At 37.6% G+C, this 24,160-nt stretch overlaps 1 protein-coding gene across 1 annotated transcript; it reads right to left on the minus strand.

Annotated features, from left to right (window-relative positions):
• Nucleotides 1-1,484: 1,484 nt before the first annotated feature.
• Nucleotides 1,485-24,160, minus strand: LOC131678079 (protein yellow). The gene is made up of 2 exons (XM_058958212.1): nt 23,766-24,160; nt 1,485-3,028 (listed from the first exon to the last, which is right to left on the minus strand). The coding sequence occupies exons 1-2, from the start codon at nt 23,995-23,997 to the stop codon at nt 1,641-1,643; spliced, it is 1,620 nt and encodes a 539-aa protein (XP_058814195.1). The 5' UTR covers nt 23,998-24,160; the 3' UTR covers nt 1,485-1,640.

The following is a 24,160-nucleotide window of genomic DNA, read 5'->3' on the forward strand; positions in this document are numbered from 1 at the left end:
AAGAAAAAGAGTCTCGAAAACCGCGAAATGATCTGATGCTTGAGAAAAAAGTTATTAAGCAGAAACCGATTGATGCTCTGATGATTGATAAAATATTCATTTTTTCTAGCACCACTGCTGTTGGCTGTCCAATTATACGCAATTTTGTTTTAATCCTCTCTTAATGTATCTAAATCGTTTATCTATACTATTTGGCCACTTCGCAAGGTTTTGAGAAATAAATTGAGGCTTCTTTTGTACATAATAAGAGAAAGTTAAAATTTTTGTATATAATAAAACCGTCAGAAGCAGTGATGCTATGAAAAGTGAAATTTTCATCAATCTTCAGGACATCAATTAGTTTTTGCTTAATAACTTTTTCCACAAGCATCAAAACGTTTTGCAGTCTTCTAGACTTTGTTTCCTTGACAAATTTCCTATAAAAATCAGACATCAGTTTATTTTTAGGAGATAATGGGCGACTCTTGGAAGAATTAATTTGCAAAAGACAATTTTCCCATGCGAAATCCCATGTAAACTTTAAACCGCGGGCGCAAAAATATAGTTTCACCGATCGAGCTAAAAATTTGCAGAGTTGTTCTGGGAGCTAAATGGGACCCAAAAAGTTACTCGGAGCCAAATTTTATTTTTTTCATGTAACCATGTCCCACTCTAGTATCTATGCCTATAACACTTGCCGCATGGATATGGGGATGCCTATAACACCTGCCGCAAAGGCTACTGCGCTTGGACAACAGTCATAATCTAAAGATTGCCATAGTTAGTCCACACGAAAGAGCCGTTGATGAGGGCTGCGCTTGATCATTGAGCAATCAAACAGTATAATTTCTGAGGAGTCGAGAGTAACCGGTATTTAACTTCCAAACTCTGGCTACACCTTCCCGGAATTTTTTTCTGCCATCGTACTTGCCTTGGAAACCAAACCTCTGACACTATGTACTTCGCTTTTTCGTCAGCAAGCCGTACCTTCTGTGCTTGTTTCCCGAGAAAGTTTCTTAAGGCGTTCACCCAATTTGTGTTACCATGTCGTAGAAGGCGACAGATTTAGGAGGCCCTAAGTCATGGTGCAGCTCCATTGCGTAGACTGAAAGGCGGAAGGGACTGAAATATGTCGGCTGTGAATGAATCATATGGGCCCTGCCCTTACTGTGTCGAATGGAACCTCTCACACAGTGAACGTTGTTTTTTCGCTGATCGTGGAACTGAAATGATGGTCGTGTTCCTAATAGCTCTCTTGAAGTTCGAACTAAACGATTATAAGCCAGCGTGTTTAGCATCTTTAGTGACTAGACATTTAATGGAGGTGATGAAATGTGCAGTGCTCTAATAGGAAATAGTTGGATATTGGAAATAAATGATTGGAAGCTTGTTTGGCTTGTTCATGAAAAAGAGCGAATATATCGGGCTCATCAAGCAGATACTAAAACATTTCATATACACGGCAAGTTTTCATCTGTTAACAGGGAAGTGAAGAAACACACACCTTTTCTACTATCATAACTTAATTTATTCCATTTTCACTTTTTCCTACTATTTATCGACTTTACAAATAATTTATCTATTCAACAAAAATAACCGACGACGACCCGTTCCCCGACTTCGGCTGTTTACCTATAATATTCACAGTAAATGTGCTCCTATTAGTAGAAGAATTGCTTCAAAGATTCGTGTTTTTTGCTGCCGCCGCTACCCCAATTACGATATCCGGAGTAGTATCCTGAATGATCATAATCTCCTCCGTGGTGATGCTGGTGATGGTACCCCGGACCGTGTCCGTCACCATGGGAATGGTACTGTACGTTATGGTACTTGTTGTAGTGATAGGCCTTCGCCGTGGTCGGATACTGCTGGGCGGAGAACATGTGTGATGACGGAGTTTCGTAGGCCGCGGTGGAGTACCTATCGGCGCTAGTTGGGGCACTAGTCGGGGCGTATATCGTTGGAGTGTAGCTGATAGGTTGCGTGTACCCAGCTTGAACCACCGATGTGTCGGACGACTCGGAACCACCAAATTTGGGCTGAACCGAGGCAGGCCCGAATGTGGGTTGCATATCGCACACGGTTCCCGACACCAGCGTACTTAGAGGAGCGCTAAAGATTCGGAAATTGACATCACTGTAGTCCAGTTCGGTGATCAGGAAGACAGGCATACGGTCAGAAATGACCCAGACGGTTTCCTGCTCATCAATTTTGACGTCAGCAGGGAACACCAATTCAACGTCATCTCGATCGACAACTCCGTGATATTCCGGACTGTAGGGAAGAGACGAGTGCCAACAGCCAACGGCATTCTGATCGATCAAGTTAAACAGCTGGAGACCGCTTTCGCTCATGACTCGCGAGGTTGTATGAGCATCCGGTCCTCGTTCTTTCAGATATTGGAAATCATGGAAGCTTTCTTCTACGCGGCTTTCATCGCGAAGCGTCTTGGTGGATATCATAAACTCGCGGTGACTCGCCAATGGGGAGAAATACATTGTACGGAAACCATCCGCTTGCAAAGGCGACAACGACATTCCAAAGATACCTTCCTCACCCCACTGGAAGTTCAATCCGGCAATGTTGAAATCTCCACGGAGAGGATCCGGGAAGAAGAAACTGTGGGCGAATCGCCAAGATTTGTTCTGTTCGAACGAGTAAGCGATCAATCCGTAACCGAGCTCATCGGACATGTACGCGAACGTGTCCTCACAGCTGCGTCCCATATCGATCGCAATGTTGGCTATGAAGGTGTTGGGATTGGTGTCCTCCGCGCGAAGTTCGTAGCGACGCAGTCGGCGGTTAGTTTTCAGATCGAATATGTTCAATGCGTACGGACAGAGTTGCTGGGTAGTGTTTCCGATGCCAACGGTGCCGGTATCCAGAAGCCACAAACGATCACATTTATCGGCTTTGATACGGTACACCGTGTTGAGTCCATTTTCACAATCACCAGCAACATTGCTGGCCCAGTCCGGATACGGGATCAGTGGCGGAGAGCCGGACGGTGTCTGGTTCATATCGATGTAGTTGAGTGTCGAGGGGATTCCTGAAAAAAAGTGAAATAAAAGTGTTAGAACCAGCGTCGATCAGTTAGTGGTGTGAAAAAGTGTCTTCGTAGAAAGTCATAAATCGATTCCCGGTCACGGGGCTTGTGATCTGAATTTGAACAGCTGACTAACTAATATATGCAAAATGGTCTAATTTGCTAATTTGCGCTTAGTCCAAATAAAAAAAGGCTCTCTGTACGCTTCCTTTCCAAAAACGTTAGCACCATATTAAGACGCTATTTTTGCATGCTGTCAGTTGCTACAACTATATCCGCGTAAAAACCAATCAGTTACTTGCCATTGAAGTCCAGCCTCACAAGATACGAAATAACTTGCGCTTACTCTTCCACCAGCAGCGCAGTCCATATTTATTACTTTTCCTATTCCGATCAGTAGTTAAACATAGATCGGTACTGCCAACAGCGACATATGCAGACCGGTTATAATTTAATTATAAGTTCTTCGAAGCTAGGGTAAATTGCCTATTTAAAACCATTAGGCAGCGAACTACATCATTTCGTGCATTACTCGGCATCTTGCGATGTCAATATTCTCGTTTCGTTTCACTAACGCTAACTAATAACATTCAAAAGAAATGTTCATGGAAATTCCATTAACTCAACGGAGTCGGCCAGGTTCAAACTCTCAATGCTATAATGTGATAATTTGAACATTGGAATAATGGGATTAACGCCCTATCTAGTGAACCTATGGAAGAGAGTTTACCTGGTATAAAGATACAAACACCGGGTGAATAATGGTTTGTTTACTTTTTTAATCGTCAATGGAGTTATTGAATTCCCTATGTAGGTAGCTCTGAATATTCTAGACGTGGCGTCGTCATGTGCACGGCTTCGATGAGGATGGAGCTGCAGCAGATGTAGAGGGAGTTGGAACAAGTTGAGCCCACTTTTCTGTTGAATGAAGCGAAGAAAGTGCGATGTATATCGGTACCCCTGCTTATTTGACTATTACCGACCCTATTGGGCAATAGTTCGAATACTGAGTTGACATTTGTGAACATTTGATATCATTGTATAGTACACTAGCGTTTATTGTTCAAACCTGGAGATATTATTTACTATAAATTTCTTATGGATTCTGGCGCACTGAATGCGCCAATTAATTTAAATTAAAATTATAGAAGGAAGTTGGATTTTTTTTTAATATTTAGCAGCAACAATGTCTAACTTCATTATCCTGTTCTGTGTTCCATTCAATATTTTTCTTAGCATCCTATGTAAAGAAACTACGAGTTTTAGAGATCGATTCAGTACCACCTAAATTAAAAATTTGTAAACAATTTCATTTATCTATTACAATAGTAGGGAGGACCAAGGCTAGTTGGGGTTGTGGGTAGATTGGAGGGTCAAGTCTACATCACTTGGAATCTGTACATATTATTTATTCTGTAGCTGTACCTCTACTGGGCAGATTTGGGATATTCTGATAGATTTTAGTAGTTACTTCTCCGTAGTTGACCAAAACAAACGAAATTGTATAGAGAATTATCGAATGGATCCTGGGAGTAGCTATCCAGCCTCATTGTCTACGTTTCGAGCGTTCCATACTTTGAAATGCCAATAGCGACGCCGGTTGTGTCCTTACAGTCATCAGAGAAGGAAAAGAATGTTAGTATAACAAACGTTGTTATAGAGACAGTGTTAACCTCTGTATTTCCAGGTTTGGCACCGGAAGAAACTTTTATTAGTTGAATGGGGAAAAGAGTTACGCAAACCTGGATCCACATTGATATGAGTGAAAAGCTAATACAACTTAAGTACGAAGGTAAATGGCAAATGCACTGCGCGCAAAATAAATAGTTCGCAACAAGGGAAAAGAAGAATAAAGCAAAAAAGAACGGCGTGTTCGTTCAAAAGGTTGAGAGAGTGCGAACTAGAGATGGTCGGGTTTCAATTTATTCGAACCCCAACCCGAACCCGACCCGAGTCCGATTGTTTGAAAGACTGAAAAACACGCACCCGAGCCTAGCCCGAAATTTTAAAATTTGAAAACTCGAACCTGACCCTAAATATGACGAAGTGCCTTTTTCAAATGTTGCTCCATTGGATGCCACCAAAGCACAAATTTGCTTATGAGTTCAGTATGTAGGAATTGTCAAGTTGTCCCCGGGATACAACGACCTTCGCAGTCAATGGTTTTAAAGAATCTTGTAGATCGCAACTATGTTAAGAACAGACTAACAACAAGCCTAGCGGGTGGTTATTAAACTACGAACCCGACACGAACCCGAGAATTTCATAATTTAAAACCCAACCCGAACGCGAGAATTTTTATATATGCAGAACCCGAAACCCAAACGTGAACTTAATTCACTAGAAGCCGAACCATCGAATATATTCACAGGGTGTCTTTGAAGGGATTGTTTATATGAATATTCCCCACAATCTGATAAGAATTAAAATTAGGCGGTTCTTGATATAATCGAACTAAAAAAAATACTTTTTTACTGACGAGAAAGAAAGTTGGTGTCTTCGACAAAGTTTTTGAAATTGTCGTATTTATTGCGCAGCCGTGCCACGCCGCCGATTTCAGGTAAAAATTGTCGGGGCGCTCAAGTTTCATCATGGATGATGAGTCTTACGTCAAGCCGGACTTCCGGCAGCTTCTGGGGCTACTGTTCTTCATCGCCCAGCACAAGTTTCAAGTTTCGGGTGGAAATTAGGAAGCAGAAACTTTCAAAGTTTATCAATAAATATATTGTTTGACAAGCGACTTGCTCATGTGGCAAACGGAGTGTGCCGCTCTTGACTACCGGGACTGTAAACGGGGAGATCTACCTCAAAGAGTGTCTACAGGAGCGTCTGCTTCCTATATTGAAGCAACACGAGGGCCCTACGATCTTCTGGTCGGATCTAGCTTCGTGCCACTATTCAAATATTGTCCAGGAGAGGTATGAAGCCAACGCGGTCACTTTTGTACCCAAGGACAAACCCTCTCCCCCCGACGCACCGGAGCTAAAACCCATTGAAAATACTGGGAAATTATAAAGCAGGCACTACGGAAGCATCTCAAGGAAGTCAAATCTGAGGAAGACATGAAGAAAAAGTGGGTTTCCCTATAGAAGATACTGCACCCAGGTGTACAAGAGCCTAATGAGTGAAGTTAAGCGCAAGGTGCGAGCGTATAGTTACGGCATTGAAGTTGATTGAAATAATTTTATTGAAAAAGTTTGAAAAGGATCGGTACGCTTAAGATTTTTACAGCGTTTTTCCGTGATGCAATTTGATATGGAACACCCCTTATTTGTGACGGCTGGGCAGGGAATGGATGCAGAACTTGCGAATATGAACGAATAGTGGATATTCCCTCCGGTATTCGATTTGTGCATTTGATTCGATTCATTTGGGAAGATCGGATTGGACAAATAAAGGTACAATTAATTCACCGACTCACGTGAATCATCCATGGTGCAATCCTAATAGAATACAATTGTCGTTAATGGCAAATAAAGTAGTAGTTTCATTGCATGTTGTTCCACTACTGATATATACCAAAAATAATATCGGTCAATGTATACACTTCTAATTAATCTATTTGTTTCTTTGTTCTGTATTCGGCATGTTATGATATCCTAAATTAGATTCATACTAACACTGACTAACACAATTAATTGCCTATTCTATCATATACACTCATAATCTCTCCCATTCCAAACGTACAATCGTTCGTGGCCTTCGCAATAACATAAACCTGGTCACAAACGCAGACATGCAATCGCATTTCTAGTTCCAGCTGTAGAGAAGCGTCAACAAGTGGACGCTGTATATTTTGATTTCGCAAAAGCATTCGACAAGGTGCCCCACAACATTGCTGCTTTGAAGCTGGAGCGACTAGGTTTTCCTGTGTGGGTTACCAGATGGCTGCATTCTTACCTATCACAACGATCTGCCTTCGTTAGAATTGGCACTACACGATCAAGCGCATTCATAACGCCAACCGCTGTGCCTCAAGGAGGTCACCTAAAGCCACTTATCTTTCTCCTATTAATTAACGACCTCTGCACTCGCATAAACTCTGAAAAACTACTCTATGCTGATGATCTGAAAATCTATCGTTCAATTGCTTCAGCACTCAACTCTGCTGTGCTCCAAGACAATATAGCCAATATAGAGGAATGGTGCTCTCTGAACGGTATACAGATCAACATTGATAAATGTAAGATGATAAGTTTCGGACGCTCGGCAAATATAAGGCGTTGCGAATATACTCATCAAGTCTGTGTGATCGAGCGGGTGGATTCTATCCGTGACCTGGGAGTGTTATTCGACAGAAAACTTCGTTTTGCCGACCACATCACTGCAACAACTACGAAAGCTTTAGCAACATTGGGTTTTCTAAAACGGAACACAGTCGATTTTGTGGATTTCTACGCACTGAAATCTTTATACTGCGTACTGGTCCGGAGCACTTTGGAGTATGCTGTACAAGTATGGGCGCCATACAACGCCGTTCAAGTAGCCGACTGGAGCGCGTTCAGAGAAATTTTGTACGATTTGCTCTCAGAAAATTGCCTTGGAACGACCCTATCCGTCTTCCGCCATATAATAATAGACGCATGTTGCTAGATTTGCCAACGCTGGATTCTCGCCGCATGTTCTTGCAAAGAATGTTCATTTTCGATATGTTGTCGAACAATATTGGCTGTCCCGACATTCTCTCAACGATTCATTTATTTGTTCTCCCTCGCGATATAAGAAATCGTCCGCTTCTGTGGATTCCCAGGCACCGCACAGCATATGGCCAGAACAATCCGCTAGACAGATGTTGTAGCAGATTCAACGAAACTGTTTTAATTTATGACTTCCATACCACTAGTTTTAATCATAAGTTAGCAATTAGAAATTCTTAACATTGACACTAGCAATAGCATTGCGTGTAATCTGTACGATATATATCAAAGATGTAAAAATAAATAAATTAACAAAGCAATCATCTACACATACTTATGCCCGTGATCTCGACAACATTAAAACACCCCGGTAATTAAGTGAACTTTGTAGCACCTAGAAATGTACAAAGGCGGTCTCAAGCATTAATTCAGCGCTCGCGCTATCACGAATCGGTAACGTCCGGAAGTCTCTACCCTCGGCAATAGCAGCCTAAACTCATGCCTTTAGTTGGACCAATAAAAAAATGACGCTCATATTTACTAGACAACATGTTCCATGGCGACATGACCGGAAACACTAGTGTTACGGGGAAAATGACTCTCTTCTAGCATCTGTACCATACACTAAAAATTAAGCATCAGATTCACAATCCGCGCACGATCATTATAAATTATAAAATCGAATTAATGCACGCGAAGTTACATACACGCTAGCACAAGCGACAAATTCTTTAACATACAACCGCTCGAGCCCTTCGCGATCAATCAAGCAAGGCAAAATTGCACTGAACGCACTATGATAGGACTGTTATAAAACCGTGCCTTATAATGAGTGTCCCTCCGCTCAGCAAATGGCGTCTTTCACAATAACAAAAACACGCACAAAGTGACAACAAAAACTTTTGTATCTGTTCTTTAACATACAACCGCTCGAGACCTTCGCGATCAATCAAGCAAGGCAAAATTGCACTGAACGCACTATGATAGGACTGTTATAAAACCGTGCCTTATACTGAGTGTCCCTCCGCTCAGCAAATGGCGTCTTTCACAATAACAAAAACAGGCACAAAGTGACAACAAAAACTTTTGAATCTGTTCTGGAGGGGAAGAGCATTCTCGAAAAATTTTCGGCGAGTCAGGTTGCCACTGTCACAGTGTACCTCAACTTGAACGTTCGATGAATGTGCTCCAAGTGACTGATCTACATGGTATATCAGCTACATTCAAGCTAAAATCATTGTCTTCTTCCTGAAAGATATTCCATCTGTGCTTTACCACTTCTTCGGTTATTACCAAAATTTACTCGACATTGCACACAAAAAGTAATGTTTCGAAGCTAACATCTCCAAAAAATAGGGTTTCAATCAGTAGTTTGACAGAAACTCTGGGAAATTATGTTTAGATGTAACCCTAATGATGTCTTCAGAAAATGTTAATCATTAGGAGGTTTTATGAAATCTGATTTTCTAGAATTTTGAGAAATCAATCTCTTTTTTATTTTTATTTTTTTAGATTACTTAAGATCACGCCTAAATGATAATAAAATATTACAACATTCCTTTAGCTGATATTTTTATTGTAATTTTTGAAAATTCTTATTGTTAAATCTTCCCAGGCGTTGACTGAATAAAACCGATCACAGGAACATTTTTTTATAAACTTTGCAAAAGTGAATTTAACCTTCAAAAAGGCAAGCTAGAATTGTAACTTAAAGAAGCATCGCTTCTAAGACCCAATTAAATAAAAGGCTTCTTTTTTGTCGTTTAATCAGCGAGAGAAACGATAGCCCGACAAAACTTGATCATTTGTATGTCAAATTAAGAGTATTTTGGAAGAGAGAACTGTAACTAGTAAGGCTTCTGAGACCCATTGCCTTTTTGAGGGTTAAAAATGTTTAAAATCTTGAATGTGTACAATGCTTTTGTTTATAACATTTCAATGCTTATTGTACTATTGTAAATTTTTGTAGAAGCTGACTTAAGTTTAACTGAAAACCTGGTCAAGTCTCACTAGATTCTTTCTCCTACTTTCGTTGAAAACAGTTCAGCATCATTCTCCAACTTCAATTCAATTTGGTTACGACAAAAACTGATTGGAATTGGAAAACAAATATAAACTTGCGTCGAATAGAAGCAAGGCAAGGAGCATGAACAACCGATAGAAAATAACAGCATTTTGCAATCATTTTAACACCAATTTTCGCATCCAGCAGATTCAAATCTCACGAATCGACCACAAATATTGCTAAATTAAAGGGGAATAAGTAAAAATGCCGATCAAATTCTATAACTGATTCTAAATCACAGAATTTCGACAAACACACCAATCAATGGAAATAAGTTGTAAACCGTAAACCAATTGTTTTGTACAATTAGCTACCGTAAGCTGGTAAAACTATGGTGGTATGCAGTTTTCGTCACAAATATACACCGGTCATACAGAACAAGCGCTTCGGTTTCCTTAGTTGCGAACGAAAACAAAAACAGACCACAAAGTACTGAAACTGATGACCAGTAGATTTGTTGATGGCCGAAATTTGAGTACAACAATTCAAAACACATATCTGTCACATAAATTGGACCCAAAGGTCTCGTGACGATCAACTGGTATTGTTTTTTTTTGCAGCCGTTCGATGCAGCAACGACCTACCCTAAATGACAACTTCCCACTTGGAAGCAGTCGAACCCATAACTACTGTATAGTAAGTAAGTGTATCTACCTGTCAAACAGGTCATAGCACTTGTCACTTCATTCGTATTCGAGAAAGGCACATTCAGCACATCACAGTGCAAAGCTACCACCTCACAGCGAGTAACTTCCTTTCACGCGGTTATACTTGGAAGCAATTGAAATCGCCTCGCAACGGTCGGTAAGGCAGTAAGTCATTCAGTCATTCCGTTCGGTTGTTGATATAGGAAACCCACCCCAGTCTTCGCAATGGACGGCGTTGTTAGCAAATCGACGACAGCGTATCACGCAAACCATTTCATCAGTTAGATAGATGATGAGGCCTTCGTACTTCGGAAATCAAAGCTAACTGGGCATAACACATACTTCTTGCAGGTGAGCATTATTGGTTGGTTGCCAGACCAGTCCACGGTGTCTGACTACACGCTTCGCTTCCCATCAGCTACGGAGAAGGTAAGGCGAGGTGACGCAAACTGCAGTTAGTAGTGTTACAATTACCGTGGGTGGGGTGTTACTACAGCCGCCTGCCGATCCTGTTGATGATGGTGATGATGATGATGATGGTGATATGTGATAGGCGAGTAAGTTCGTCGTGGCACTGGTAGCAGTGCGCAAATCTCCTCTCATAAATTGTTGGTGCGTGTGGGGTAATGCTTTAATGCGAACGTATGCTGCTTTATTGATATACTTATTTATAGCGTTAATCATGTCATTGCGAATTCTTAATATCCATTGCTTATACGAAAATGTTTTCCATTAACACGAGTAAGTGCTAAAAACTAGGAAACATTCCTAAGCGACTGCGAACTACTTTCAAATAGCCACTAAACTTAATCAATATGTTGAAAAGAATGTCAGTAACTAACTTGCGAGTGTGTGCTTCATTAATAACGATTTTGTGTCGATTAATTGAACAGATGTTTGCGAGCAGGTACCATTAAAGAAATATAGCTAGTTCCTAATGTTCCGTCGCCAGTCAGATATTTCGTTTTAACATTTTTATTTTTACTTGAGCTGGTCAGCAAAACTTCCATTGCACCAGTTTCATTGATTATAAACTTCGACTATGATAGGATTACAGTTATTGTTTAAAGCTGCTCTTCCATTCACACGTCAGAATGCAACCTTGCCACTTGTTATTCTTTGAAATGTGTTGTTGCACTGCATTATCAAATTTCTTCCACAAAAAACACAAGCGTTCAAAAATTGTTTTCACCACTGGACAGTGGATGTATTGCATATTTCTATACATGCAAGGAGATAGGTTTCGAAAATATGAAAAAAAAAAACATGCTTCAACATTTGACACTGTGAGTTCCGAATCAAATATGTTATTTGATTAGTTCTAAAAAAAGTGACACAGTGCAATCCGTAAGTTCAGCATAATTTACAACAGAAACGATACTTTTGGTAAACCAAGCACTCTGATCTTTTTTTACAAAAAAGGAAAGGAATAAATTATTGTTCCCAGCGATGCTACACACAATTTGCCTTACAGGACATTCGATGTGTAAAGTTTTTCTATCAAGAGGAGTGGTTGTCTGGTTTTATTGAGAGACAACAATAAGTGCAAGGAGCCTGTTACACTGACGGCTCTCTGATGAAGGGACGTGCTGGTGCTGGTGTCTACTGTCGCGAAATGTGTTTGGTACAATCTCACTCGCTAGGTAGATACTGTACCATATTCCAAGCAGAAATAATCGTGAAGGAAAAAAAATCGGTCTTGGGCTTCAACCGAGCATTGCAGCTTTTGGAACAATTTACGAACATATCGTCAAACCAAAGCTTTTTGGAGAAAAGCTTTACTCTATAACGTACATCTCGGTTTAAAAATTGTACGTTATATCGAAGGTTGCAAAATGCTCACAGAATTGTTGTTCATGGTACTTTATTTTGTAGAATTTTGATAACCCGGAATTAATATTGAAAATCTAACATACCTAACAGTGTGATACAACTTTTCTCGTAAGAAAGTTATAGTGGTTCCATAAAAAAGACGCCACCGTTTTTTTTGCTTATATGAGACTATAATGATCCACTTGCATCCACGATTCAAGAATTTCTGAAAATATGTTTCACTCTACTAACCGGTCGTAAAAAGTTCACAGTTGTTCGTGTAGCTACCAATATGAACTATCACTCTTATTTATTTGATGTGACATATAATAGGATTCGAAAATAATCTTTAGTAACCAGATTCAGGAGTAAAATTTTGATAAATATCACTGAATTCCTTGTCATTTCATGCGTCACATGATGACAATATCAATGCAAAACAGACAATCCAAACATGAGGCCAAGAAACTGAATTCCGGGCAGTTTCGTATTGAAGTTCTATCCGTCGAAGAGTATGTTTTCATCATATTGCAATGGTGGTAACAGTTTCATTGAGTTTGTTCAAATATAAAGGTTGAAGTTCAGGATAAGTGAATTTTATACGAAGATGCTAACAAAGTAGGAGGTTCATGCAATAATGAGAACAGTCGAAAAAATGAAAAAGAAGGCATTCATCATTGAAAAAACTGTTTCTTCGGGAGGAATCACTCACCATCTTGGAGAAGAATATTAATATCATACTATTTTGGTCAACACTGAAAACTTTTCATCCCAAAAATATTAATGGTGCCCTATATCAGGTGGAATCTGGAATTATAATTTTCAGCTAAAAGATGAGACTTTCCAAGCTCTCAAATTCCGCTGAATGCACTGTTCAACTAAACACAGGTATTTGGCAAATAAAAAAGTGCGTGTGAATTGACTTACAAACCACTAGGGTTTCTGTGAAACTAACTTAGACTCAGACTTCGTTAAAATATTAAACAACTTTTCCGGATAATTTCAAATCGGTTTTTAGTTGTTTACAAAGTTGTAGATAATTAAAATATCTATCAGATTCTCACTTTTAGTGTTGTTCGAATGTCTAAAGCACCATCTAGGGACAGAAATATGAACTAGTTCAATTGTAAAATCTATGTTTTCACGAAAAAAAAACTAAAAAAAAAGTTGCTCTAGGCCCCCGACGGATTATTTTGATGTTGGTTTCAAATGAAAAGCGAAAGCTTATTCTTTCATATCCTGAAGTTTCATAGATTCTGATTTTTTTTTGCATAAAGTTGTTAAAAAAAGACACCGTGACTGAAACTAGGGATGAAGGTGAAGTTAGAAAGAATTGAAAAGAGATACCCGTGAAGATTATAGTTACTATATTCATAGTTAAGCGGACACAAAAGCCGGAAAACTGGCAGCTCTTACTCCAGGAAGAAAACACTGGCATCCCATGTAAATGTTCAAGCTCTAGCTTAATAGTTTCATTGTTGACGTCGTCAACAAGAACTTTACATACACGAATCCGATGATATGATGTGGTTTCATACTTGTACGAATATGTCTTGGTGTCACAGAATTATTTTTTTTGTTTATTTTCGTTTCTCTACGCTCGATAACACAAGGAAAAATTAAAATAATTATCACCATAATCACAATACCTTTTCCATAAACATCCGAAAAGAACATTTTATGTGACGTCATGCTCGATTGGCACCGGCATTTGACATGTTCAATTCGCACAGTGTCTCCGCCTTACTATGAATATAGTAACTATAGTGAAGATCTTTCAACAGATCATCTTTCAGCGCAATCGTGAAGTCTTGACAAACACGTGAATAGAACATAGAGAGTCTCTCTTAGTTTACTTTCTTTTCCATCAATAACTAGGTCGCTCATAGTTTGCTCATTAACTCTTAGTATAATATGCTAGACGACATCAGAGTATTTCGATATTTATTGAAACAATACTGGAAAGTTTTGTAATGATACTATAAAAACCGAAAGAGAAACTAAACACAGAGAGACTCTCGTTTGCGCATGTTTATCTAGAAGTGACCTTTCTCCAACTTTGCTTGCACTCGATAGGATTTTAGATATGAAAACTCTATACCAGTGGTTCCCAACCTGGGGTCCGTGGACCCCTAGGGAGCCGTGGAGTCGTTGCTGGGGGTCCGCAAAGGAAAAATATATTTTCCTAGTGTAGGATTAATTTTTTTAAACTTGTTTCCTAACAAACTGAAAATAACATCTTGATAACATACAAAATCGATGTTTATTCGTGGGGGTCCACAACAACCCAGGATGATTTCTAAGGGGTCCGTGGTACGAAAAAGGTTGAGAACCGCTGCTCTATACATGTCGCCGAAGCATTATTCGAGAGAGTAGCTCTGCGATTTTGCTTTTTTCTATACATTTTAACAAAATTTTAAACCATTTTCAAGAGAATAGATGGAGAACGTTTCTCGCAACTGGCAGTATTCACATCTCATGTTGTGGAAAGTGACTCAATTTTCGATAACTTTCAAGCCAGGTAAGCCCGGTTTAAATGTAAAGCTGTAGGTTACCGGTTAATTGTAAAGCGAGAATGAAGAAATCGACCCTTACCAGACCCAACTCATCCAAATTATTTTGCAAACCTCGATGAAATTATTCACGAAAGAAAAAAAAAAGCAGTCAATTGAGTTACAATTTACACGAAACATCGACAAAGTCACTCCCGTCGATGTTTTCGTTAATCGGGGTCACCATTCCGGTTGGCAGAAGAATTGGATCGCACTTTCAAGCGCCGTGTAGGGGTGGTTTGCCTATTTAAATCGTATTAGGCATGACGGGAACAGCCATACTATTTAGATAATTACACGACCTACAATCAATACACTAATGTGCATCTATCGGTATCAAACTATTCAAGTCATTCCTAGAAAATATTTGACAGGTAACTGTTCTCTAATTCATCTCAGCTCAACTATCCATCCTACATATTTGAATGGGTATAGGATTCTGAACGAAGCAAAGTTTATTGATACAAATTTAACAGAAATTCATTTATTTTGATCGAGTAATCAAAAAATGGCTAGTATCATGAAACACAGACCATCACGCCACTATTTGCGCCAATATAATGCTCTGAAGAAAGATAGCTGCCGCTGTTCAAAGTTTCTTAACCGTTATGTGCCCAACAAAAAAACATCTTTAACGGGCCAACGAAGGTACCCGGGTACACACAAATTGAAATGCCCATAACTATGACTTCCTCTAACCGATTTGAACACTTTTAGATGTTTTGGATTCATGAACTAGTCCACTTTTTGATTCTGTAAAATTGAATCGGACGAATGGATCTGGTTGTTGGTAATCCGGATTTTCCGGAGTAATGTTCCAATACTAGGGTATGATTCGTATATTTTAATAATGTCCAAGCAATATGATCATCAAAACTCTTCAAATTGTCTCGGAAGTCTGTTATTTATCGTTATCTATGGAAAAAAAACATGGAATTGGAATGGAACGGCCACTCACGACCCCACAGGAACCTGCTCCGGAATGTTCGTTCCGGGGTCAAATTACCAAAGAATTTTGATCCCATATTGCTAGTATTCCATTGAAGTTCACAAATGGTATCCCAGCACTGGAACCTGCTTTCAGAAATCTGGATTCCCGGGAACCGAATGAAGTAACCCGATTCATTTTTACCCATTCCAAAGGTGGATGAGTTACTGAATCCAAAATACCCAAAAGTATAAAAGTCGTTTGGAAATTACCTTAGTGAATGACATTTCAGTTGTATGGGTACCCGGGTACCCACGTCGGCCTGTTACGTAGTAAAAATAATCAGAAGCCCCTCCTCACTCACACCCCCTTGCTATATCAACAATATTATTAACCCAAAAGGTTGAGAAGAAGTTCTAAGATCTAACAAAGTTTCAAGTTCCAGCTATGGATAAAACATGGGAATTTCATGAATTGAAACCTAAAAAGGTACCCCGGTACCGCGTCGGACACATAACGGTTAATGAGATGGGTCACAATATAGAAATTATGAACATGGCTACAACAGGCCCAACACCCTACCCACATTTTCTATATTATATACCCGCGTAGGGAACAAACACATCGTTTGTAAACAATATTTGGGCACAATCAGCGAACCGAAATCGGTACGTATGAAATCAGCACATTTTGGTCATCGGAGGACTCCGCGCCGCCAGTCATGAACTCGGAATAAGCACGCTATCACATTTTTACCGCGTTCATACTACTTAAGACCAGTTTCGACATTCAGTTACGAGAAGCGAGGTTTGTCTGTTGGTTCTTGCAATTATCATCGGTTTTTGTTTCGGGTTTTTCCTCCATTTCAACTTATCACCGATACAGATAGTTCTATGTTATTGTATTGAGTGAAATTGCTCGCTTTCGTTTTATTGAAGGTCGGACCTTGTTATAATCCGAAAGATACTGTTAAAACAACCCTGTAGCTTGGTTAAACGTACTATAATAACGTATGAACCGCTTAGTGTAAATGATGTTGAGCGGCACTATTTTTTTATTTTTTTCAACAGTATCTTTGACGCATACCGTCATCAAAGACTACTTTGCGTCAAAATCGGAGATTTAGCTTATAGTACATATTAAAGGTTATTCACAAATATAAACATTGGATTAATGTTTAAAAAAAATGCTTGTAAGTAGTAGTAACAGCAGGCGACCAAACTGAAATTATAAAATATACGTTAAAACACATTGTTGCACCGCCTAACGGGGTAATTAGCCACAGTTTTCAACTTCTAACACATACCTATAAAACTTTAGAATAATATTCAACATGCACAAGCGCTAGGGAAGTATGAAAAATACTTAATCCTACTTATGAAATAAAAATATCATTACCTATTTTCGGGATGAACAAAATGCTACTAGGGTAATTTGCAACATATGAAGTCGTTGAAGTCTACTGAATTATAGTCGTTTATCTGACCAAATGTACCGTCGGACTTTTAATTCAATTTTCATGAATTTACTTTATTTTATTTTGCTCTATTTTTTAAAATTTTATTTTATGTTAAAAATGTACCGGGTGTTTAAAAAACTTTTGTTTTATTGAAAATTTGGTCCCAAAAGTATGAAAGGCTAATATTTGGGACTAAAACCCTTCATTTTTAGCAGTTAAAATTACAAGAATCATCCATATAACTGCGGTTACGCAATTAACATTTAACATTGAATTCCACTGAAACAGTGCTGCCAGGCATAGTTTCAGTAAACGTCGCAAATTAGGTTATGTTAGTTGACTTCAAGTACTATTAAAAATTGTTGAAAGGCTATCAATTTACTTTGTCAACGACTATCTTTTCATGCAATTGGACTGAAATAAATACCAGAAGAAATATGTTGAGCAAAGGAGGACAGAATTTCTAGTACTGCGAGAGAAGCAAGTTCTTGTAAACCTTTAAAATGTCACTTAAAATACTATAAATACTGATATTTTCAATGCTCATTCAGCCAGCTGACTCAAGGCATGATAGCAATAAGACAAAATACTGTTGTATGTTAACACACACACAGGTAGTTAATATCGTTTTTACAAAGTGCGAAAATATAGAAAAGGTATCGTTTTCAAAAGTCTCAACATTATCGTATGAGCATAAGAGTAATTCGTTTTGGAATTACAGAAAAGGCAGTGAAGAATATTTGTGAAATTCCCAAAAATTAAATTACAAAAATGAGTTATCAATAGGATCGTACTTTGATTCGCCTTAGCACGTCAAAGCAAAATTGTACAACTACCAACACCAAAAATACCAATACGCGGTTGTCCTATTCATAAGGGGCCGTACACAAATGACGTAGCTTTTTTCGGCGATTTCGACCCCTCCCTCTCCCTTTGTAGCATTTTGTCACAAAATTCTAAGCACAACTGTGTATGAAAAACCTACAGTATGTGTAAAATTAATCAAACCATAAATTTTGATCAAGACTAACCAGTAAATTGTTACACCGGTAGGTGACTTGGTTTAGATTAATAAAATGCATAAAGTATGCAAAATAAATAAACAAAACGTATACAATTGAAAGAGCGAATAAAATTAATAAAATTATTAAAAGACTACAAAGAAAAAATACATGAATAAAATGAAGAACAACACAACAAAATCAATAAAATCAACAAAAGGGACGAGTATAGCGTAGTTGGTAAGTCGATTGCCAGTTCACTTGAATTCGAATCCCAATTATTTTATATTATACTACATCATAATTGTATATTCTCTCAATTGTTTTATTTATCACGAAAGTTTAGCCTTGAATTCAATGCCATAATGTACGTTTTATACACCAATTGATTCAAACAGAAGCCAATATCTTTAAGAATTAAGTTTTTTGCGTATTCCTTTAACAAAGTAGTTAGCTAACAAGTACACAAAAAACCCCGCAAACGAAAAAATAAAATAAAAGCAATTTTCAACTTGACTATTTCAATTAAAAATTGTTATTTCGATTAGCTATTTTGTTGATTTTTACGTCCAATAGCTGATTTTTTTTTGTTTTTGTAAGCTATCAGTTTATTGAAAATAAGCACAGCAAAAGCTGATAGAAAAGCGGCTTCGCTGTTAAGACTAATAAATAAGTGCTGGATGATGTAAGTTTTTGACAATTATTTTTCATGTGTCAATTTAGTTATTATATGTTATTTTATCCAAGTATAATTACTATTAAATTGCAGCGAAACAAAAAGAGGCGGGAATATGGATTTAAAGAACCATTTTTAGAGAATGGAAGGAAACATTAAATTAACTATTACAATGATGAATTTGGTTAATTATTAACCCATTATTGCCCAACTTATTTTTCAAGCACAGCAAAAATTGAGTTTTCCGGTCGGATAAAATTGATGCGGTTATTCTAACAAAAATATTTTTGCATACAACGTAGCTGAAAATTTCAGAATAATCGGTAAATTGGTTCCTGAGATTTCGCGATCGCCGCGCCGGAATTTTTCAACAAAATAAAATTCCAAGATAATCAAGTTTAACGGTCGGTGCAGCGAGTCAACGATCCCGCGTATCAAACACAACGCACCGCCTTCGATTGGTCAATAGATAGCTGTAAGTCAAGTTGAAATTTTGAGAAAGTATTCCTCACCTTATGTACTGTCAGGATATCTAATTTACAAAAAATCGATTTTGTCCACCCCGACAAAAATTTGTAGTCCCTTAACCTTTTTAAGTTTTGCACCTAGAAGTTTGAAATTTCTTGACTTTTCCTCTTTCATAGAGAGCAACAATTTTCAATCGAGTATAAAAAAGTTACGAATAACGTGCTAGCGGGTCATATTGACCCCGATTTCGATCTCAATTTTAAGACACATTTTCAGTCAAACCTATATGAACTTGCACCAAAATTGTTAGCTTGAGTTCAAATTTTCATTTTCTGGTCAATATTACCGTTATTGCCCAGGTCATCATAAATCACAAGTTTATTGACAGAATACTAATAATAAACACAACCAAAACAGAAATAAAAATGTACATATCAGTTTTGTACATGATTGGATCGATCTTGGATGTTCCGCATTACGCTTCCGATGCTGATTCCGGCGATACCATAACATTTCTTATAATACTGAACAAGTGACAATGTGGTCAATCACTGAAACTGATCCCAAAGTTTTGTAATATGCTTGAAAGCTTATATAAAATCCCATCTAAAATGATATTGATATTTTGATTCAATACTGGATTCTACGTGGAAATCAACCGAAAAATCCGGAACATCCGTAGAACTAATTCAGTCTAATTCAAGAATCTAGTTCTAGAATTCTGCAATTTTTTTTCAAAAACAGTTATTCACGTTGCATTGGTATAAATTTCTAGTTCCTAGCGAAAAATTAACAGTATTGATCCCATAATGACCATCCGGAAAATCTGAAACATTTGCTGAACTGATCAATTCTTAAAGCAGGTCTTAGAGCCATGGGTTTTTAGTCTTTCTTAAATTCTCATTTGAAAGAGTTCGCACTTACGACCTGATTATTTTTGGCTACATTATGACTTTCCGGAACATCAGTGGATCTAGCCAATTCATGGGATTTTTGGGAATATCATTCGCATCAATTCAGGAATATCATTCGCATAAATTCGTGTTTGTGATCGGGACATGGTCCCTATTCGTATCGTTCCGAAAGATCCGGAGCTGGCTCTGGAAGTCTATGGTTTCCTCGAAAAAAAAATTTAGAATTATTATTGCGAAGAAATTGTATTTGTGATCGAAACAAAGACCCTATTTATGAACTGGCCAATTCTACGTCGGATCATCCGAAAGGTCAATGGGTCTCTGTCCCAGTCACAAGTACGAATTTATGCGAATGATATACCTTTATATGTTATCTCAAAGCCCTGGGACAAGGTTCATTAATTGACCATCTGTGCTTATATTCCATATCTTCCGGAAAGTCATTATGGGGCCAATTTTCCAGTTATAACTGCGAATTTATGCCAATGCAGCAGATATTTTCGAAAAAACTTCAAGCTCAAAAACTAGATTCATGAATTGACCAATTATACGGATGTTCCGGATCTTCTGGATGAATTTTCCGTAGAATCTAGGGTCAATAATTGATTCATAGTGTTAATATCATTTTAGACGAGATTTTATATAAACTTTCAAGCTTATTACTAATTTTTGCGATCAGTTTTAATGATTCATTACATTGTCACTTGTTCAACATTATGAGATATAAAATTATTCCGCCGGAATCGGCATCGGAATCGAAATCCGGAAGTCCAAGATCGGTCGTGTCATGTACAAATTTGGTATATATATATATATTCTTATTTTTGTTTTGTTTGTGTTTATTATTAATGTGATTTATAATGACTGTTCTGCATACATCTATGTATGCGAAACATGACCCCATTCGGCACCGATTCTCACTAGCGAACCTGGTTAAAAACGGTAATATTAACCAGAAACTGAAAATTGCAACTCTAACACACAATTTGGGTACAGATTCATGTAGATTTGACTGAAAATGTATATTAAAACTGAGTTCGAAATCGGGGTCAATATGACCCGCTAACACCTTATTCGTTACAAAAAGATAACACCTAAAGTAAGTTAAGAGATAATTGGTTCAAAACGATACATAAACACTGATTTAACCACTCTAACTTGTCTAAACATATTCAGTAGCAATATATCCACAATATTAAATCATTAATTATGCCGTTTTGCGTTATTAATTAAGTAATAGAAATAATTCTTTAGAAAAACTACACAGCCTTGATTTTGAACTATTTTAATAGTGAAAAGTATTTAAGTACTCTTAACTTAATGATATTTCTATTTAATTCGGTAGAATATTTTCTCAGCCTTCTAAACAAACTATGGTAATAAGGATATGAAGCATATTTTTAAATTAGAGATAGAAATATGGTGATGAAGAACAAATTATGGATACTCTTGAAGAACAACTTTTGAATAATAGTGATTATGTTCGTAATTCATTATTTTCAGAAAATTTACTAAAACCATCTTAAAAACACTAATGCTTGACTACTTTAGCAGTGAAAGGTTTCTTAGTTCCACTAATGCAAAGATATGTGGACTTTATTTAGTAGAAAGTGTTTTCACCTTTCAAATCGAATGGAAAGATTTTAAATTCAAAGTTTACTTTTTGAGTCAGAAGTTATTTACAGAAAAAAAGTTCAATAACTCTGTAACGGTTGAGATTAAAGAGTAGGTACGTGTAGAACGATTTTTTCCCCAAAGATTATCTTCTATAATCCCTCGAGAGGGTCTTAGCCTTGAACCAAACACCCTGTACATTTCGTAAACGAGCAGCTAATTTAAATAAAAACTAAACAAAATGTAAACAATTCTTATGTTTTACGAAAGTTGGCTTCATGGAATCTATTCGTAGCAGATTTATCTCAGTGTATACTTTTATTTGACAGCTTACGCTCGAAAAGCCGGTCAAAACCTAGCACTGCAATTTAACAAGCTTGATCGAATCGGATACGTAATGCAGTGCCTTAAAATATTTCAGATATTGAAATAGTTCGAAGTCGTAGCAAATTGTTTGGCACAAATAGTAAGAGGTGAGCTAGATATGCGCAGGGTTAACACTGATCCTCATTCCGAGAAAGATTACACGGTAATCTGGAAATTCATGTACCATTCCAACATTGGAATTATTAGAGATAGGTACTTTAAACGCTTTCTAACAGTATTCATATAATGGGTAATAATAGTTTTGGCTTGAATTTGTTTACAAAACCACCCATATCTCAGAAAATAAACATTGCAAAAGTTGAATTTCAGTGCTATGATTTCATCTCATCAGTAACTGACACCAAATTGTGGCCAGGAGAACATGTATCGTCCAACTGGCCTCAAGCCTGTGTCACTTACTGAGACAGTATGAATGCGATGCACCGAAATTCGAAATGTTCTTAGTTAGGTTAGGTCTCCACATGCACATATTGTTTCATCCTGTTCTTTCCCCTGCAGGGAGTATAAATTTGGCATAAACACCGTAACTAAAACCAAAAGGATGCATTAAATTGTTTCGTTAGGTATTTCTTTAGAACTATTTTCAAGAAATAAGCTTTTCTTGCTTTGTGGTTTGTGTAGTTTTTTGTCCAAGCAGGATTGTCTAAAAAAACTAGAAAAAATATATGAGCAGAACACTGAAATGATAAATTAATTTGACGACTTGTAGGTAAAAACAATAAAATAGTAACTTTGACTATTTTTTTTAACATTTGAGACATTTTTTCTATTTTTTTAATCTTCTAATGTACTATTTCAATTTTAAACATTTTTTTGAATATTTTTGAATAAAAATTTTAACATTTTTATGAACGTTTTTCTTATTATTTGAAGAATTCTTGTGTGATACAAAAAAACGAAAAAGGATCGACAGCTTTTCAAATGACAGTCTGAAATGATTTTGAAAAATTAAAGTGTTCAACGTTATTTAACATAACAAAATCTTTACATGCGCAAAATGCATTGCAATCATAGAAGTTCGTGTGAATCACTGATCGAGTTGGTGCGTAATCTGTCCCATACGGTCGACTAACTTTCCATGACACCAAGATCTGAAAAAAATGTTTATCGACAAACCAACCATGTATTCGAAAATGATTTATGATAGAGCTTGCTTGAAGATTTGATTAAAAAGCCGCCTATCACTTCAGTTCAAGAACTTTTGTATCTGTACATTCTCAAAAAATAATCACTTTCCACAATAAACACAGATTATCACTTCATGTAACCAATTATGAAAAATTTGAACCAGTTACTCTCCCAATTTCCCCAACGATAAAGAATCACTAAAATGAAATATTCAATAACACCTTCGTATGGTCGAGCCCCCAACCAAGGAGGATTCATAGTGCCAGTCCGATTATCGTGTGCACTTAAAATCAACTCAGAAGCACGTCGAAGCAGAAGGTCTGAATTGCACAATGGAATCATAGTACCAGACTTTATTTCTTTTACGCACTAGTTTGTTTGATTTTGATCACCTTAAAGACACTAAATTCACAAGTTCGTATTTTTTCAATTAAAAACCCTCCAATAATTACCATCCTTCCACCGCGGCACGGACACAAACAGTTTATTCTCCCAGCGCTCGATTCCAACCGGCAGGCCATTAGTCGGGACATAGTCCCCACTAGCCAGAGCTTGCTGCTTCAGTTGTTGGTTCGGGAACACGAAATCCAGCTGCTTCCAGTTGTAGCGTTCCTGCAGCTTCGTGGTCCCACTGACCCAGGAACAGCCCAAAATGGCGAAATACACCACCACGTTTTTCCACATTTTTTTTCGTTTTTGACCAAAACTGTGCTTTATTTTAAAGCCAATTTATATAAAGTCCTGAACACAAACTTTTGTTACTGGCAGTCCAAGAACCGATCACCGAAACGAGACACGTCCTTAACCGAGGAACTAACTATCGCGACTGACGTGCAGAAGACCAACG

This window comes from Topomyia yanbarensis, chromosome 1 (genome assembly GCF_030247195.1).
Source record: "Topomyia yanbarensis strain Yona2022 chromosome 1, ASM3024719v1, whole genome shotgun sequence".
Classification (NCBI taxonomy): Eukaryota; Metazoa; Arthropoda; class Insecta; order Diptera; family Culicidae; genus Topomyia; species Topomyia yanbarensis.

Excerpts from the sequence above, each read along its gene's own strand:
- LOC131678079 (XM_058958212.1), bottom strand. The coding sequence starts at position 23,997 with ATGTGGAAAAACGTGGTGGTGTATTTCGCCATTTTGGGCTGTTCCTGG. Across the intron at positions 3,029-23,765 it reads CGTGCCGCGGTGGAAGGATG|GAATCCCCTCGACACTCAAC; the intron begins GTAATTATTGGA and ends ACTTTTTTTCAG.